The sequence below is a fragment of the Sturnira hondurensis genome, unplaced genomic scaffold, assembly GCF_014824575.4.
Source record: "Sturnira hondurensis isolate 20B ecotype Veracruz unplaced genomic scaffold, ASM1482457v3 Scaffold0019006, whole genome shotgun sequence".
Classification (NCBI taxonomy): domain Eukaryota; kingdom Metazoa; phylum Chordata; class Mammalia; order Chiroptera; family Phyllostomidae; genus Sturnira; species Sturnira hondurensis.
The window spans coordinates 10,309,031-10,328,553 of record NW_028091637.1 but is presented as its reverse complement, the minus strand read 5'-3'; the positions used below and the strand labels follow the sequence as shown (position 1 = coordinate 10,328,553).

Below are 19,523 nucleotides of genomic sequence, written 5' to 3'. Positions count from 1 at the left end.
ATAGATAGGCTGTAAAAATGCTTACAAAATTGGGGCACCTCATCTATGAAATAAATTTTGTATTTTGTGAGTTTCTTTAGGGGCATCTTGCCTTTGAATGGAAATTAAAGCCTTGGTTTCCTGGAAGAATGAATCGATATGAAAATGATTATTTTATGATTAGGTATTATTTATTTATTTATTTATTTTTAATTGATGTTGAGGTCGCTCTAATTGACATGAGGAAGGCTCCCCATTTGCCCCAAAGCAATCTACTTGGAGTGTTTCGACATGCAGTCACAGTGCCTTGATGCCCTCGGACTTCAGGCCATGTGTGATCTAGGACACACACTTCCCCGCCATTGCTTCAGATGTGACCTCAAGGCACCCCCAAGCTCTCACTGACTGTAATGCTGCCGTGAAAAGGGGCTTTTAAGAAAAGTTCCTATCGAGACCTTTGAGAGCCTAGAAATACTCAACAAATCTTACCAACAGTGAAATGACGGTAGCCGCGGTTCTGTTGCCACCTGGAGCCTGTTGCTGCCTTGTTCATCCACTAGAGGGCAGTATTGCCCTCCACTTAACTGTTGGCCTCCCCTTTGTGCGCTTCCCTTCCCCTTCAGGTCCTAGCGTCTAGCTTCTGAAGTCCCACCAGAAAAGTGTCTGTTGAAATTTGACTTGACTGCTAGAACTACACCTTGTATCACAACCCTATAGAGACGTACACATGTGCAATTCTGTATATATGCATTATACAATAAAAGTTTCATAAAATAATACTTGTCTTTACTACATGCAATACACTCTATTTTCTTCTCTCCTTTATTAGCACCGTCATCTAAACTGAGTTCATGACTCACAAGTCGGGTCACAGCCGACGAGGTAGAAAATACCACTTTAGGGTTCACTTCGTCTGACATCCTGCACGTTTATGGGTGAAGGGTCGCAGGGCTGAGGGACTGGCCCAGGTCACCGTGGAACTTAGAACAACACCTGGGATGAGGCTTCGGGGCCTCAGACTTTCACTCTCTTGCCCACTGACGTTGCTGCTCTGGTACACGCGGCGCTCCGGCAGGTCACAGCCGCAGCCAGGGAGGTGTGCACATGGGTGTGGTGACCAAGAGCTGGGTCACCTCCCGCAGGGTTTCCTCTGTGGGCGTCCGACTTCTGTGTCTGCGCCCCTGGTCGCCAAGGCGGGGCTGGACTCTGCGAGCTCAGCTCCGTGGAATCCCGCGTGGGGGGGGGCCTCCTTGGGGATTCGGTTTCCTGAGTGAAACGCAGGGAGCCCGGCTTGGCCGTGGTTGGCTCTAGAGCCCAGAAACCGAACATGAACTCTGTCAGCGCGTGATGCAATTAAACAGGCAGGGAGTCGCTTACCGTGGTCACTGTCCACTTCCAAAAGGCTGAAGGTGCAAGTGTTACCGTCGGGATTTAATTAATTGTTAATGAGAAAGGGGGGACAAAGGAACTTAGACACTGAGCTTAATAAACGGGGGGGCAGAAGCCTGGTTGCCTCACCAGGAAGCTGCAGCTTCTCACACTCCGTGGGAGCACAGCACTGTGCTCCACCAAGGAGGTTAACGCTCCTCCCTGCCCCCTCTGGTACCAGACTGCTGGGGGCTTGAGGGGAGGTGCTACACCATGGAGGCCTGTCAGTCTTAACCAGGGGGTGTAGACCCCTCCAAAGCCCATGACACCCTGGGAGAGCGGTCATTTTTAAAAAGCTGCCGGTCTTTTCCAAGCTCACATTGATACAATCTCCGGGGAACAAAGAAGCATTTTTTCTCTCTCTCTTTATTGCTCGTGACCTGCACTCACACGTCCTCTCTCCATAGCCACGTTGCCCTAACAACCACACAGCCCATGGTCACATGGACCCCCATGTAGGCTCGGGGGCGGGGGGGGGCGGAGCCTGAAGACCACAGCGCAGCAGTGGACCACAGCTGGAAACACACGCTAAGCCAGCCGGATGCTGGACTGGATTGAACTCTCATGTGCAGCCGGAACTCTGGGCAGTGGCCTTCATACTGGCCCTACTGAAGACCAGAGCGGACGTGTTCCTTGGAGGGGCGGGTGGAGATGGGACATCAGGACAGGAACTCCTTAGTTTTACATCATCGATAAAGTTCACCACCCGGTCCCCATGTGGGTCTCAGGTAACTCTTTTCCCCTAGACACTGCAATAAACTCATTTCCCACCAGTAACACAGTTATGCGGTCTCATTCTCGCCCTGTAGAATGTGTCCCAGAAGACGTTCACGATCGACTACAACCGCAACTGCTTCCTCAAGGACGGCCAGCCTTTCCGCTACATCTCGGGCAGCGTTCACTACTTCCGTGTGCCCCGCTTCTACTGGAAGGACCGGCTGCTGAAGATGAAGATGGCCGGGCTGAACGCCATCCAGGTGTAAGTAGGAGGGCCCTGGGCTCGCACCTGGGCCCGGACTCACCCCGGGGGGCGGGTGCTTCTCAATGCAACTATCTCATTGCTCAGAAGGAGAAAGAGCATTGTCTGGTGTTCCGGAGGGGCTTGTCACTGGCCCTTCTTTGGATAATTCATCACCTCTTCCAGCCTGGAAGCTCGTTGCCAGAAATCATAAAGTGAATGCCAGCTTCAGAAGGCCAAGGGAAGTAACGATGAGGAAGCCTTCGCCTTGTGCGGGGCATGAGTCCACTTCCTCAAGGCATTAACCATTCATTCCCCTTTACAGTCGGTGAAACGCAGCTTTCCCGAGCACATGTTTTTAGCCAGAGGTCCCGCTAGGACTCGAAGAGAAGGGTGTTTGTGAGCAGTCATACCTTCTTCTCTCGGCTCGTAGGGGGCATATGCCTCATCAGGTAGATTCCTGAAACCCAGTCCGTCTTTGTGGTTCTCTGGGTTTACTCTATAGCCGGGACTTATAGAATCACCCCAATAGCTATCTCTCCTCATCTCTTCTCTTCTGTTGTTGCAAGGTGACTAACTAGGAGGAACTGAGGTGGCTGGCCACTCTGGTTTTGACGCCGCTGATGTGAACTGCCAACAGCTTCGCAAAAACAAAGAACGAGAAAACCCAGAGGCAGATTCCTGGGACAGATAAATTAGGGGGAACCCCACTTGTTGTTCTGGGTTTAAGGCCACGGGGCCTGTGTATAGTTTCAACCTCGTGTTCAAGGGGACGAAGACCGTCAGTTCCAGGGACCCCTGCAACCATGGGAGCGTGGCAAAAGGACGCACGCAAGCCAGGGTCACCAGAGACCTTTCTGATGACCAGGCGTGGCTTCATATTTAAATTTATATTCCATGCTGTAGGCAGTCAGGGTAGCTGGTAGGGACTTTTGTCATTTTACCTCCTGCATGGTGGTCCTTCCTCTAATTTTTCTTTTGTTGCCTGTGCTTTCTCTGTTACAGCTAAGAAGCCATTGCGTAATCCAAGGTCAAAGATTTACACCTATGTTTTGTTTTGTTTTTTTTTGAAGATTTTATTTATTTCTCTTTAGGGAGAGGGAAAGGGAGGGAGGAAGAGAGGGAGGGGAGCATCCATGTGCAAGAGATACATCAATCAATTGCCTCTTGCACACCCCCAGCTGGGGAGCTGGCCCACAACCCAGGCATGTGCCCTGACCGGGAATCAAACCGGTGACCCTTTGATTCGCAGGCTGGCACTCAGTCCACTGAGCCATGCCAGCCAGGGCTCTACTGTTATTTCAGAGTGTACTATTTTTAGTTATTATTTAAAAAAGAGTTTGCCGTAGAACAGCATGCCCCGTTACCCTGGTGGCAGCCTCACCCACCTCTCGTGGCTCTTGATTGCATCATTTTCTCTCATCCCGGATCTCACTCTGCGTGGCTTTGCTGTACAGGCTTTGTAGCCTAGGAACCGGGGGCTCGACCACCCAGGTCTACCGTGGGTGCGCTCTCTGGTGCTTGCCCCACGACAAAAATCGCCTGATGGTGCGTTCCTCAGAACATTGCCCCGTCGTGAAGCGACACTGACTATACACCTCACCACTCTAGCACAGATATTTTCATTTTTCGTAAGCCTCACATAGGCATATATACAATCGGTACATAGCAATAATTCGTGTTCGTGTAATTCTGCACCTTTTTTAAAGTCAGGCAGTACATAGGAATGGACGTTCTCTGTGGGTCGTGAAGGTGAAAGTGTCCCCGCCCCACGCCCGATCCCCTTGGGAAGCTGCTGTGGAAGGTCAGAACGAGGCCTCTTCCCCAGAGGCTGCCTCAGGGAGAGGCCTGCGTGCGCACCCTGCAGGTTGGCCGTTCTGCAGACGCTGGGAAATGCGCGCCCGGCATCCGGACGGTTGAGCTGTTCCCAGGGAGGGGCTGTGTGTGTCTTGGCAGATACGTGCCCTGGAACTTTCACGAGCCCCAGCCAGGCCAGTACCAGTTTTCCGAGGACCGTGATGTGGAACATTTCATTCAGCTGGCCCATGAGCTGGAGCTGCTCGTGATCCTGCGGCCTGGGCCCTACATCTGCGCGGAGTGGGAGATGGTGAGCGTGGCTTGGCAGGGCTCTGCCTGCCTGGTGCGCAGGGTGAGGGTGGGCTGGCAGGTGGGGGGCGGGGGGAATCACAGCAGTTTCAGTCACTCGCTAATTCCAGAAAACACGGGGCCTGTGACTGTGGCCAGTGCAGGCGTTTTTACCCTTAGGAGGTGCCCAGGCAGAGAGGGATGAGTCCAGGTCCTCCTGGTGGCAGTCGCTCACATGACTCAGTTTCCTCGCTGTGGAAAGCGTGTGTGGGCTCGGTCTGCTTCACGGCGTAGCTGTGAGATTCAGTCGAACAGTCTATGTAAACGGCTGTGATTCTCCCAACTTGGCACTCGTGAAGAGTCACCGTATTTTTACCACGATGATGCAATTTCTAGTTCCCCCGGAAGTTCCCGAATCAGAGAGCCCAACCCCAATGCCGCCTCTCCGTGAAACTTTCCCCTCCTCGCAGCTGCTAGTGATTTCTGACTCCCCGGGTGCCTTTCCGGGCATGGACCTTGTAACGGCTCCCTTTTTTCTGTCCCATCGGAGGGAGGACTGCCTGCCTGGCTGTTAGAGAAGGAACACATGGTGCTCCGGTCGTCTGATCCAGGTACGTGTCCGCAGACGTCTCCAGAGAACTTAGGAAAGCTTAGGCGACTTAGGCCCGGGGACTCGGGTGTTTGGAAGGACGGGGCACTTTCGTGCAAACGCTTCCGAAAGTCGAGTGCCAGTGTTTCCCATCGTCCACGCAGAACACCAGACAGGGAATGTGCAGGAAACAAGCTTTCTTGAACTGCTTGACCAGATCTCGCTGACAGACTCACAGAAATTTGAATTGGCATCAGGCCCTCCTTGTGGTTGACCCGCTGATCTGAACGCTTTCTCCTCCCGGGTTCACAGGACGCCGCAGGGCGGGCGAGAGCATCTAGCTAATCGGCAGGGCAGGCGTAGGGTCTGGCGCGGGGGCCCAGGACCGCTGGGTGGCTGCGACGACGCTTTCCAGTCCTCGGTCTCCTTCTGCAGGGTGATATGTAAATGACAGGCCCTTTCTCTCATCTCTGTGAACTACCAGAAATTATTTTCGCTGGAAACCTGACGCGCCGCACGGGTCTTCTGAAGGGTCCGGTTTCTTCTGCGGGTGGTGGTGGTGCGGATGGTCCCGGAGCAGATCCCACTGAGTTCGCTGGGCCAGGAGCCGGCGCGGTGTGCGGAATGCTCGTTTCCCTCTGCGTGTATTCCCCGCACGTTTTGCACTCTTAGGGTATTATTACCAGTGTTTTCACATGGATCATGTCATTGAATCTGTGAGGCAACTCTGTGAGGATGTACTTATCATCGCCATTGGACAGTGTATATTTACCTTTCTTGGAACTTAACTGTAAAAAGAAAAAAACCCTACTGTGACAGAGAGGAGAACACACCATTCGATCACCCTTTTCTTCATTTAATGCGCACTGGCAGGGTGCCTCCTGTGCTCCAGGCTTTGTGTCCTAGTGACAGGGACAGATACCAGGCGCATTGGTCCTTGTCCACTGAGAGCTCATCGGAGGAGACAGCTCCTTGCAAGACAACTTTTGTCTGACCCTTAGGGCCTGCAGTCACCCCACTTCAGAAGGTCGTAGTCGAATCCGGCACATGCCAATCTCTGCGGCTGGCCCCTGGGTCATAAGACTGTGGTGGGTCTCTTTGCACTAAAAGGGGCATGATGGTGTCACACCTGTCTTGTTTTCCAGATTACCTCGCAGCGGTGGACAAGTGGTTGGGGGTCATCCTGCCCAAGATGAAGCCCCTCCTCTATCAGAATGGAGGGCCAATTATAACCGTGCAGGTAACCATGAGCACGGGCTGGCGGTCGGGGGAGGCTTCCCTCCGTTTACCGGGGATGCAGACCCGGGCTGCCTGAGTCTGTCTGTCCAGGAGGCAGTGACACAGATGGTGCTTCCATTTAAATTGCAGCTGGGGAAGGTTTTACCATTTCTGAAGGCCTGCGGGGCACCAGACTCTCTCCTGGGTGCCCTTTACATGCTATTCAACTATTCCAACCACTGTCTCCTTTAAATGAAGGACATCAAAGAGATGAAGGGACTTGTCCAAGGTTGCCCAGCTGGTAGGTGGTAGAATCAGCATAGCACCCCAGGCCCGCTGTAGCCTGTCTCTTTCTCTCGTCCCGTGTTGCCTTCTGGCTGCAAGGATGTGGCACAGACCCAGCCACTTCGGTGACCGCCCTGCGTGGGCAGCCAGTTCACACTGGTGCAGAAAGAGGTGGTGGACTGGGGCCACTGTGTTTTCTTTCTTGCTTCCTGTCCTCCACTGTCCTTCTCCCATCCGTATGTCACTCTGTGAAGAACGGTATTTTCTGGGGTGTTTGCTTGACCTGCAACGAATGTAGGTGTTTGTAAACTTAACTTAAAACATCAAACCGTGTTCACTGGTTATCCACCGTGGATCCTCTTATTGGAAAGAATAGTCAAGTCGAACTAGCTGGATCCTGGAACAGCGCCAAGGTGCAGTGGGGCGCTCCCTCAGGGAGCATGGGCCAGACTTCCTTCTTACGAATTATGGACATTTGTGTAGGGACTGTCATTGTGGGCATGGCCATTCCCTTGCCCTTCCAATAGCTCAAAGGAGCAATGAGAGGGCAAGCTGGCCAGGGCATCCACCCTGACATGCATGGCCGACAAAAGCCAGGCCGCTGCCCCCAAAGGGATGTACAAGGAGCACTCGGCGCCCCCCTCTGTCCCGAGCCTGAACTGGCTAAATGTTTAGGAGCCCGTTTCCTGTGTGCAGATTTCAGTCTGCAAGCTGGGTGCGTCTTTGCACAGCTGGGTCTTCTGCCTTTCTCTTCATCGCGGCTTTACTCCAGTTTCTCTCATTTTTAGGGAAAGTCTCTGCTTCTCCCTGGATCCCTTTCAGTTTCCGATCACAACTTTTCGGTACCTTTGGCTGTTAAAATGTCACGAGAATGTAATTGACTGTGAATGTGCAGAGGAGAGCAAAGCTGGCTGTCTTGGGTGCATTTCCTCTGTGACCACCTCTGGTAACCTCAAGATACAAATGCCTTTATCTCAAGTGTGGATCTTGCCAGCGGACTTGGCTCCCTCCTCCTCCGCTCCCCCTTACATGTCCACCCTCCTTGACCCCACCTGATCTGTGTGCCACCTGGCCACCAAATGGACAAGTACATGATGTTGGGAAATACAGAAAAAAAAAACATAAGAAAAACCCCATAATTTGCATTTAAACATCAGAGCCAGGAGCAAAGCTCTTTACATTTTGGGGAGAGAATTTCTTAAATTTTTTTCAACACCTTTAAATTTTTCTTTTTACAGTCAGTTCATACTGTATGGACAGTTTCTTACCTGACTATTTTTTTTTTACTTTATTCTTTTTTAAAAAGATTTTATTTATTTATCTTTAGAGGGGAAAGGAAAGAGAGAGGGAGAGAATATCAATGTATGGTTGCCTCTCGTGGGTCCCCTGCTGAGAACTGGCCTGCAACCCAGGCATGTGCCCTGACTGGGAATCAAACCGTGATCTTCTAGTTCAAAGGCCCGAGCTCAATCCACTGAGCTATACCAGCCAGGGCCCTTTTTTTCTTTATTCTTATGTCATAAGCATTTTTTCACATCATTAAAAAGTGTTGACACTCTAGATTCGTGGTTGCCCTCTTGTCCTTTGCGAGTTCCCGTAGGTCCTCCTGGCTCGAAAGTCTTCCCAGTTCACTCCATTGGCATCCACTTGACTCGGAACAAGCAGCTAGAGCCTCTGTCTGTGGAGCGTTTGTGGAAGTCAGTCTACTTTTGTCCCTGCCCAGGTGTACCTCTAGTCACTTCTGTTCTGGAATTGAACGGCGGCAGCTGGATTAGATAAGAAAGAAGCTGGCACCGGTCACCAGTGCCTCCGTGGGTGGGCGTTCCTATAAACGTCAGTAGCTCTGTCTTCATTCAGGCTAAGGAGCGGCAGGATGAGTTTTCTCAGTTCACCAGGCTGGTGTTTTCTCATGGTGCCCAGAGAGTTTGAAGAGGCCACCGAGGAGCCCTGTCAGCCAGCAGGACTGAAACAATACCTACCTGCAGGCTCCGATCCCCGCCCAGGGGTGGTTAGGGCCCTCGGAGCTCTCATGCCACCGGAGGCCCAGCCTGGAGCTTCCCCGTGCATTTGTGCATGTGTTTGTGTGTATTTGCTCTGTGTGTGTGTGCGTGTCTGGAAGACTATGCCAGATGCTTATGGTGGTCAGTTATCTCTGGGTAATAACATGAACGGGTGATTTTTCCATATTCTTTTCATTGTTTATCCATTTTCCAATATTTCTAATACCGTGGGGAGGTCTTATTCATGTAACGTTGGAAAGACCTCTTATCTGTCACAGTGAAGAATGTCACTACAGCCCGAAACCGAACATGGTGAAGTTTTCTTGTTTCTGGGTGGAGAGGTACGTTTTTACGCTGAGCTGCTTTTTGGAAAATGGGTTTTGAGGACTGAGGGCCAGGGATGTTTTTAGCAATCTTTGAACCTTGTTATGTCAAAACAGACGCTCAGGTATTCTGTCCCAACGACAACGTTCATCAGAATGACCACACTGGAATCTCTGGATTTTTTGTTACCCTCCCTCCCTTTAACCTGCAGGTGGAGAACGAGTACGGCAGCTACTTCGCCTGTGACTATGACTACCTGCGCTTCCTGCAGAAGCGCTTCCACGACCACCTGGGAAACGACGTGATCCTGTTCACCACCGACGGCTCGAACGAGAAGTTCGTGCAGTGCGGGTCGCTGCAGGGGCTGTACGCCACCGTGGACTTCGGACCAGGTCGGTGCGTGTGCTGGGGTCACACGAAGCTCGGTTACGGCCCCGGGTGCAGCCCTCGCTGCGCCATCAGCCAGCTGCTCTGGGCGGCTGCCATGTGAAGAGGCATGGGGCCGCCGAGTAGGATTCCTCACGTTTTCCTTTATCCAGTAACAGGTGCAACAGAGTAATTGATAAACCCCCCTCCATTGCTAAGGTTACTTTATTGACGCCGATCTGGTCTGTGGGACAAGAGTTCCGTGTTCAGTGCTGGCGGAGCTAGCCTTGAACCTGGAGCGCCGCTCTCTCCGGGGCTGGTGGGCCCAGCAGCTGTGCCAGCTGTGAGAATCTCGACCCTGAAGCCGTCGTCTTTCAGGCTCCAGCTGGGACACACTGCTCTTCTCCGTGTCCCCCCAATCGTGGCTGGGTGCTTGGGGGCCCTGTCCTGGCCACAGTGAGCTCAGAGGTCAGCCCCTGGCTGGGTGGTGTTGGCCTGTCAGCCCTGGAGGGCAGGAACTTGCTTTCTTCTCTGTATAAGTCGGGGCCCTGTGAACTCTCGTGGGCCAGAGGTGGTTTGGTAGATGCTACGAAACTCATCCTGCCTGACTCGTGAGTGCCATGTAAACCGCAGAGGTTCCACAAATAAAAGTTCGCGGGGCTGGGCTGGGGGGCAGCATGGCTAGGATGCTTCTGGATATAATTAGCTTCTGGCTATCATTAGGAGAGTCTTCATTTAGGTCGAGAACAGCTTTCATAAGGGACATGAACAGCAGCGTGCGATTCCGAAAAGGACCCTGAACTGGCCACCGCCCTTCACTTTATTTTTTGCTGGGAAGAACACCGTTGTGACTGTTGAAATCTGCGTGCAGTCTGTAGAGTAGTTAGGAAATAGTGATGTGGCCACGTTAGTTTCCTGGGTTGTAACGTGCGTGTTGTGTTTATTGGAAGGCGGCCCTTGCTCTTAGAAAAGCGCACGGAAGCATGGGGGCAAAGGGCCTCCTCTCTGCTGCTTGTTCGCAAAGGACTGCAAAATAAGTTCTTCAAACAGCGTAAAGACCATGCCGCTCTCCCATCCGAGGGATGACACCCTCCTCGCAGGTTGCCCGTCTCGTACTTTCCTTCTCCTGAGAAGGATGTAATTGCATTCTTTGAAGAGATTCTTCTGCATTACCAAAAGAGGAAAGAATTCTTTCTGGCTCTAAGTGGATCACGTGTTTCTAGAAACACGCACACTGCTCAGAGCACCTGGTGATGCAATAACTCGTCTCCAAAGAACTGCACAGGAAGTGGCGTGCGGGTTTCCTCCTGCCTTCGCACACCTCCCGTTGCAGCGTTTTCTGTTGGAAGGGTGTCACGAATGTGCCGCAAGCATTATTTGTAGGTGGGGTGGCAGCGGGATTGCTGCCTGTGGGTTGAAGGACAGACCACTGCAAGGCCCGTGAACCTGGGGCAGGTGAACTTGTGGCAGCTTCATTCGTCCGTGTGGCAGCGGGGCCTTGGATGGAGGTCAGGTCAGGGGAGAGACTTGGGAGAAGAGGAACTAAAGGTCTGAACACCACCTAATGCTGGATGGTGAGAAATTCACAGCCAGAAGGTCAAATGCAATTATACTCTTTCTTGATCAGCACATTCTCTTCAGAAAGCTGGTCCTACTGGGAAGCCAAGGGCCATCTGAGAGCAAGGGGTCCTATGGAAGAGGTCTTGGCCGGTATCACTTCTGCTCGGAGATGCCTGCTGCGAAGTTCATGATGCTGTGAAGTTTGGGACGAGAGCATCCTATACTCTGTTAGGAGAGACACCGTGCGTGCTCACTCTTTCACTAACACAAGGCAGCCATGACCTCTCCCTGGGGAAATTCCTCTTTTTAGAGAAAGGAGAAGAGAAGATGTGGAAAGACAAGAGAGAGGCATCCTAAGGAACATTCCAGAAGGAAGAATGGAGAGCAAGTAGCTGATGATGTACAACTTAAAATTCAGCGATACACCATTATTTAGGGATAGACGCAATTAGACCCCTTCATCCCTTTGATCCATTGATTAATGGGCAAATATTTGTGGCACTATTATTGCATGTGGCACTGTGGAGACTGCAGAGAAGCATCTTCAGAGCAGGCCCATCCTGTGGGGAACGGCTGGGTCAACCAGATGTCCATGTGAAGAGACTTGCACGAGACAAGTCCAGGCTGTGGGGAACACACAGGTGAAGAAGATGCAAGTGAAGCGAACTCCCAAGGCCATGCAGCCACGAGAAGCCATGGGGACCTGCTCAGGGAGGAAGCAACATTTTGTGGTGCCCACACATCCATTGGTCTGAGTGCAGCCTCAAGCTGGCCTCGGAGTGTTGCAGGCCCATGGGAGTGTGGGGGAGTGCTGGGGCCTAGGGTTCAAGTCCTATGAAGGGCTCTTTTTACGGAGTTTCTTGTCATTCCCACAACTGACCCCTTTTCTCCTTCTGACCATGTTAGGTGCCAACATCACGGATGCTTTTCTAATCCAGAGGAAGTATGAGCCCAGAGGACCGTTGGTAAGAATCGGGAGTGAGTGTGGAGGGACTGCTTGTACCAACTTCATCACAGTTGCCGGGAGAGAGGTTACGTGCTGTAGAAGGGTGGGAGCAGATCCCTGGTTTTTCTGGCTCTGGGGACAGAGCCTTCCAGACACGTGAGTGACAGCAGCAGCAATGCCCCTGCTTGAAACTGAGGCCCTGCCCTGGGGTGGAACAGAATGGGGACTGACGTGAACGTCCTGCCGCCCACCAGGCTCGGTGTTCTTGCCTGTTCATCTTGGTTGTGGTATTATCGTCTCATAACTAGCGTAATCGTCTCCGTTTTCAGTGGGGCTCAGGGGACATGTCACTCGCTCAGGGTTGTGCAGCTGGAGAGGGGCAGGGCCAGGATCTGAGTTCAGGTCCGTGTTTCCATCTTCAGTGTGCTTATGAATCATGTAGGAGTCTTGTTAAAATGCAGACTTTGACCTACTGGGGCTGGGGTGGGGCCTGAGATTCTGCATTGCTGACGGGAAACCAGGTGGCATTGGGATGCAGGTTTGCTGAGTGCACGTCGAGGTGCTGGGCTTTGTGGCGTGCAGTGTGGGCAGCCAGGAGGAGGAGGAAGTGCTGACAAGGCCCAGGAAGGCGCGTCCAGTCCATCAATCCAGCACTCTGCTCTTTCCTTCGTCATTCAGTTTGTTGTGACTCAGCCCAGCTTGGGGCTTACGTCCTGTGCCTTCTCTGCAGCAGGTCAGGCAACCCCCCTGTCTGTAGACCTTTGCACAAAACAGCCTTTTTGGAATCTGGCCTCTGCGTAGCGAGCAGTGCAGAACCCACACTCATAGCCTTTGGATGGAGCTATTACCCGGGATGAGGAGGCCCCAGAACACATCCAGATTCCTTCTTCCTTCTCCAGACCCAGGGCTCAGCAGGGTAATAATGGCCAGGAGAAACATGAAGTGCCTGGAGCCTGCTTGTAGAATACTGGGCCAGGGTGACCTCACTTTAAGTCAACCTGCAAAATTTTGATGCAGGAACACCATGTTACCAGTGCTTAAATACCGAGCTTGGACAGTGCTGTCATTATTGGAAGTCCTCATTGGTCCCCCAGCCCCGGGTTGAGCAGCAAATATCAACTCCCCCTTCTACCTGTGCCATGGTGGGGAATCTGGGGCTATAGTTACAGGGCAGTAACCCCGGCATTTGAAGGTCATGACTCTATCCTAAGCTCCATGTCCCTTTCTCTTTTTAGATCAATTCTGAATTCTATACTGGCTGGTTAGACCATTGGGGCCAACCTCACTCGACAGTCAAGACTGAAGCAGTAGTGTCCTCCCTCCAGGATATACTTGCCCTCGGAGCGAACGTGAATTTGTGAGTGTTAATTTCCAGAGGGGAGGGCACTCCCCCCCCCCCCCACAGCTGTCAGCTCACAGTGAAGTATACTGTCTATTCTCCTGTCTCTTTGCAGGTACATGTTTGTAGGCGGGACCAATTTTGCCTATTGGAATGGTAAGAGCAATTTCATATGTGTTTGTGGAAGCTTATGCTAACAGGTTTCTGGTGGTTGATTTGGGGCTGTGCCTACAGATAATTTTTATTTTCTATTTTTGTTTTGTCTTCTCCTATATTTTCAGATATATAAGAATTGCCTGTATACATTTTTTAAAGATTTTATTATTTATTTTTAGAGAGAGGAGAAGGGAAGGATAAAGAGAGGGAGAGAAACCTCAGTGTGTGGTTGCCTCTCATGCACCCCAACTGGGGACCTGGCCCACAACCCAGGCATTTGGCCTGACTGGGAATCAAACCAGAGACCCTTTGGTTCACAGGCTGGTGCGCAATCCACTTAGCCACACCAGCCAGAGCCATTTTTATTTTTTTTTTAATTCTAAGGATCACAAATTGTGCATTTATTGTCTTAAACCGGCTGTCTGGGCACGCCTCAGTCAGTCTCTAGCTCATTTGTGCGTATATGCTCTGCTGTGGTCTTTCATTTGTTAACTTTTTTTGTGGAAATATAATTCACATATCATAAAATTCATGATTTTCAAGTGTACAAGTCAGTGGTATTTAGTATATCACAACTTTGTGATATACTCAATCTAATTCCCGAACACTTTCATCAGTTCACAGAGAAACCCCAAACCCAAGAAACTCCCCACTCTCCCTCCTCCCTGCCCCTGGTTCACTCCCTCTTCGTGGGTCTGTCTACTCTGAAAACGTCATATCTATAGAACCACCCAGTACGTGGTCTTTTGTGTGCACCCTCTTTCATTTGGCATAATCTTTTCAAGGTCCATCCATGTGGGAGCACTTTGTGCCTTTCTACTGCCAAGCAGCATTGCATTGTGTGGGTACGCGGCGTGTTCTTTATTCACTCGCCAGCTGATGGAGAATCGGGCTGTTTCCACTTTTTGGCTGTTCCGCGCAATGCATGATCATTGATGTCTCCGTGTTTATTTGAATCCATTTCCATGCTGGGGGTGGAGTTCCTCACTCTACGTTGAGGGAACTGCTGTAGCATTTTCCAAAGTGGCTGCGCTGTTTTACATTTTCTGTAGGGTCTTATTTCTTTGTTGTTGTTTTTTTTATAAGAAAAAGGGTGACACAATTCTCTTCATTGCTGTTACTTTTCACAAAGACACTCCATGCTGGGTTGGCCTTTCTCTAGCCCTCATTCCCCACCTCTCTCTACATCCACATTTTTCTCTCTGAATCTAAATCTCCTAAGATCTCTGCTAAGATCTGCTTTTCATGAATTTTCTCCTCAGAACTGCTCCATTTTGTGCAGGGTGGGGTGGCCTGGGAGAAGGCTGAGCTTACAATATTTTTGATGTTACTACAATGGTTAGAGAGCCAAGAAGTGGAGGTGTCGCGAAACTCAAATGCCGTTGATTGAAAGATGATGGGCAAGGTTGATAAATGAAGTGTTAGACCACCCCCGTGTGTCTCTGTCTTCTTGCTAGAAACAGTTAACCCTCCGGGATGCCCTTTGCATTCAGTAACTAGGAATTCCACCTAGCTTCCGTTCAAGGAATTCAGAGCAATCATCCAATCTGGGAATGAAGACTGATGTACCTGGGAACTTTACTATTCATGATATGATTTTTAAATATCTTACTCTTCTACTTAAAACAATACAGTGTTCTTTTTAAAAATAATAGTATGAAAACTACCACTGAGAAAAATAGAACCTGCCTTTAATCTTCTCCCTTGCTCCTTTCCCTGCCACAATTAATAAAAGGCTCTTTTCCACCTCGGCTTTTCCATTTAGTCCTCAAAGCAGTCTCACCTGGGCTACGATTACCGACTCACTTTCCAGCTAAGAGAAACAGGGTACGGAACCTTTGGCTTGCAGGGGGTGGAGCCTGGACCAAACTCAGGCCTTGGAGAGCTGGTGGTCACCACCCTTGGGATAACCCCTTGCAGCCTGAAACCCCTGTGCCTGCCCCTAGACCAGCTCTTCTTGTGAGTGCCAGGCCCCTCTGACCTGCCGAGTGGCCTGCTTTCTTCGGGGAGAGCCCGCCTGCTTCTCGACAGCTGTTCCTCAGGCCAGCTTCCCTGGGGAGAGCTGCCAGAACTAAACGTCATGAGCTCATTACCTGTCCTCCCCAAGGTCAGGTGCCCTTGCCGTGTTAGTGTGTGTGCTGTGCTCTGGGCCTGTGTGTGTCCCCACCTGTGAGAGGGGCTCCTACAGGCTCCAGGCTGCCCTGTGCGTCTCACGGCATGCGGGGAGCCAAGGTCGGGTAAATCTTGCTGTTTATTCGCGTTCCTACCTCATGCCCCCTGATGTGGAGAAGAGGCTTGAGTTGGCCCTGTTTGTGTAGGACAGGCTGGCGGCCTGAAAACCTCCGAAGGAAGATTCTGCTGTTAGAGCCAAGACTCACTTTGCTAGTCCATCCTTTAACCCCCTTCCCAGCCTGGTTCTCCTGGCCTGTCAAGGTGGCTTCCAGAAGTCACCCTTGTTCAACTTGGCAACTGACAGAGCTCCTCTTTGGTCCCAGCTCTGGCTGCCCCCGCCCCCCCCCACCCCCCTGCAATGAGGCCACACCCACTTGTGAGGTGCACTCAGTGTCAAGTGTGCAGGGAGACATACAAGTGAGAGACACGGGGCAGCACCGTCGCTGTCGCTGCCACTTTAGAACGAGAGAAGGGACCACAAAGGAGAAGATCTGCTCCTTGCAAAAAGGGATGTGGTTTTCTTTTTCATTGCCTTTCACGACAAAGGATGTGTTTTATCATCTGTACCCCCCGAGGCAGGCGCACCTGCTGGCAGGCAGCTGTCTCTGGTTCATAAGAAAGTAACATGACTGAATCCATTCCGTGGGTTTAGGCATTTGTAAATGCAGGTTCTGTGCAGAGAGCTAATGAAAAGGAGCCTTCACTCGGCCCCGCTCCTGTGTCTAGGCCACCACCTGTCAGATCGCCCAGGGTGGCTCCGTCATTCTGAGCCTTGGGACCATTTGAAGGACTTTGTTACTAAGTCATATGTGAACCCTCAGATTTGGGGCCTCGTTTACTTAGAACTTAGGTTGGATATAAGATTTCTCTAAAATAACTTTATTCTCATGCCCTTACATGGCCAGATGCCGCCAGAGTCGAAGAGAAAGTTGTGGCACAGCCTTTTTGGTCCACAGACAGCAGCGTCTGTGTTTCCTGGGAGCCTGCTGGAGAGGCAGTCTGGCTCAGGTCCCCGCCCACAGCTGCGGACTGAGCATCTCCGGCAGGGTTTGGGAATCTCGGCTCCCAAGCTTTCCACGTGACCTCATTCCTGGGCGAGTTTTCTAAGTACTGGTGGACAGTCATGGCCCGATACTGCACACAGTCTCCCACCTGTGAATGTCATGTGTGACAAGATTGGGGTCCTCTGTTCTAGATTCCGCTCCCTCAGCAATCATTGAGTCTTTGCGGACACAGGGCATTGGCATTATTTGTTGCTCTCTCTTGCAGGTTGCATTCCCAGGGAAACAGACTCTGAGATGACCCAGCAGGAAGTGGATTGGGTTGTGCTCTGAGGGGCCCACGGACACACCTGCGAGAGAGTGTAGGGGCAGGACTGAGCCGAGGGAGACACTAGGCTGTGGTGTGGACTCAAAAGTGGCTCAGCTGATCTACACAGAGCTCTGGATGGGGCTGGGAAGGTCCTTGGAGGCAAAGGGGCTGAGTTTTTATATCCCCACATCGGTCAGTTGTTGGAAGGCGCTAACCCGTGAGGGTTGGAACCGTCAGCAAGGCAGCCCAGCCAAGGCCAGTGACCAGAGAGGGATACACCCAAGCGCCGTCAGCAGCCAACTCTCCCAGCGGCTGGGGGGACACGTGAGTGCCTCAGTCCCGAAGGGGGATGCGAGAGGCACCCCTCAGCACCCCTCAGTCTTTGTAAAGGCCTTAAGGTTGTATTGGATTATAACCTGTGAACTCCAACGTAAGGAGTTCACCCCAGCACCCGCTCAGTCTTTGCAAAGGCCTTAGGTTATATTGGATTATAACCTGTGAACTCCAATATAAGGTTATATAAGGTTATATAACCTTATATTGGAGTTCACAGATGAACTCTGTGGGTTCATCTGTGTGTACGGCCATCTCCCACCTTGCTCAGTCTGGTGACCCTCAGTTGTTTTCTGCTTGTCCTTGGCCAAGTCACCCGTGTCTCCACCACTGACCTTTTCTCAGCTGCAGAGTTCAAGGTCATGAAGAAGATCGCAGGACTAAACTGTCAGAGATGCGGGTCGTGCCATAAGCCCTGCCATGACTGGTCGCGATGAGCGAGTTTCAGATGCTCTGCCGGTGCCGCGGCCGGGGTATCTGCTGATGTCAGAACCGTGAACTCTGCAGAAAGGGCATGGGGAGCATGCTCTGTGGGCTCCACGGTGCTTAGCAAGGGCTTCCTGTAGGAGGAAACTAATTTCTCTAAACCTTGCATCCAGGAGGGCACCTCTGTGTTGCTTAACAATTGGTTCAAACGTGTGTTCTATTTTCTCCCTCCATAACACTGAGCGCATGGATCCCAAAGAATTTGTCCCGGGCCAGGGTCTTTAGTAGTAACTAGTGGCACGTTTTTTGTCTTCTAGGGGCCAACATGCCCTACCAAGCACAGCCCACCAGCTACGACTATGACGCCCCGCTGAGCGAGGCGGGAGACCTCACTGAGAAGTATTTTGCTGTGCGAGATGTTATTCGGAAGGTGGGTGCTTTGTGTGGGCTGCGGCGGGCTGGTCTCAGGCAGAGCCTGCCTTGGCCTCCCTGTGCTGTGTGGACAGCTTCCCAGAGCCTCTGGGTTTCAAGGGACAGCTGAAGGGAGACATCAGAGAGTCTTGGCCTTGAGCCTTGGTCTCTGGCTGGTGAAGACTGAGCCTGTGAACAGGTTACTCCACTAGCCCATTCACTGGTAAAACTGGACCAGCAGCCCTGGTTGTGCCATAAGGATTAAAAACAACCCATGAAGGCATCATGTTATCCAGCGAGTGGTAGCCATTACTATTATTAATACTAAAGGTGAGAAAACGCGTGTCCCTATAAACAGCTAAAGCGTAGGGGAGAAAACCCGCGGGCATGGGGAGCAAGGTGCCAGTGTGAGCTATTGGGGACAGCGCTTGCTGCCGCCTGAACTGCTTCGTCCTGCTAATGCTGTGACCTTTTGAGGCGTCCACAGCACTCAGGTGGGGTTTCCTGTCTCTGCTGTGGGTTAAAAAAAACCCACAGTTTTTCTGCTCAGTCACCTGAGTTTTGAAGTTATAAAAACACAGGTTTTTCTGCCTATAAATGGTATGAGTGGTATGGACTATTTTGGGGTTTTTTTTGTTGTTCTATGCATGCTCTAGTCTCAACTTAAGTGTAAGTGTCAAAATCTATATAATAAAGTACATGAAACATATCAGCAAATATGATCCAGACTTATCCGAGAATTTGTCTATTTCATTAAACTTTCAAACGTATGGTTAAAATGTCGCTCAGGTTACTTCTGACCACGGGTTTGATTACTGCAGGGTTTGGCGTGAGGATGCCCAAGCTGTCTCATAGGTCTGTTCTCAGCCCTCTCTGTTCCTATCTTTATTACTTCCTTCCTTTGTTTGAAGCTTAGCTTTTTAACCTGGCCTTCTTTTTGTCTAGTATAAATACTCAGGGTCATACGTTTCCTTCAAGTGCTGCTGTAGCTCCATCTGATAAGTTTTAATATGTAATAAATGGGTTATAGTTTGCTTCTAAACATGCTTATTTTGATTTCTCTTTGCCCCTTGAAATATTCGGGAAGTGGGTTTTTCAATTACTGAACATGAGTATTTGTCTAGTTTGTTGGTTTCTAACATATTCGCACCTGTTTAGTGAACATAGTCTGTATGAAACCAATCCCTAAAAATTCAATGAACCTAATCCTAGAGCCTGGAATATACCGATGTGAACAAATACTCCATGTGTTCTTGAAAAGACTAGGTTTTATCCTTGTTGTATATAATCTGTATAAGTGTTCATTAGATTAAGCGTACCAATGAGACTGTCGATATTTTTGTTACCCTTCCTAATTTTTTGTCAGCTTACTCTATTACTTATTGACAGGGTTGTCTATGGATTTCTCCTTGTAGTTCTGTCACTTTTTAAGTTTTTTTAATTCTCTTTCACAGTGCTTTAATTTCAACATATATATATATATATAAGTGTGTCCCCTATAGGTGGACTTTAAAAAAATCTAGTTTGAACATTTTGGTCTTTTAACTGGTGTATTTATTTATCTGATTCATTATAATTCTGGATACACATCAACTAATTTCAACCATCTTATTTTATAATAATCGATTTGTCCACCT

At 50.6% G+C, this 19,523-nt stretch overlaps 1 protein-coding gene across 1 annotated transcript in view; it reads left to right on the top strand.

The window, feature by feature from the left end:
- GLB1 (galactosidase beta 1) overlaps positions 1–19,523 on the top strand; it is a 75,810-nt gene that overhangs the window by 18,981 nt on the left and 37,306 nt on the right. The window contains exons 2-10 of the mRNA XM_037070869.1: positions 2,217–2,386; positions 4,322–4,472; positions 5,001–5,061; positions 6,185–6,279; positions 9,078–9,258; positions 11,699–11,757; positions 12,974–13,095; positions 13,193–13,233; positions 17,793–17,905. Coding sequence (XP_036926764.1) covers positions 2,217–2,386; positions 4,322–4,472; positions 5,001–5,061; positions 6,185–6,279; positions 9,078–9,258; positions 11,699–11,757; positions 12,974–13,095; positions 13,193–13,233; positions 17,793–17,905 — 993 coding nt within the window. The remainder of the gene's footprint in view (positions 1–2,216; positions 2,387–4,321; positions 4,473–5,000; positions 5,062–6,184; positions 6,280–9,077; positions 9,259–11,698; positions 11,758–12,973; positions 13,096–13,192; positions 13,234–17,792; positions 17,906–19,523) is intronic.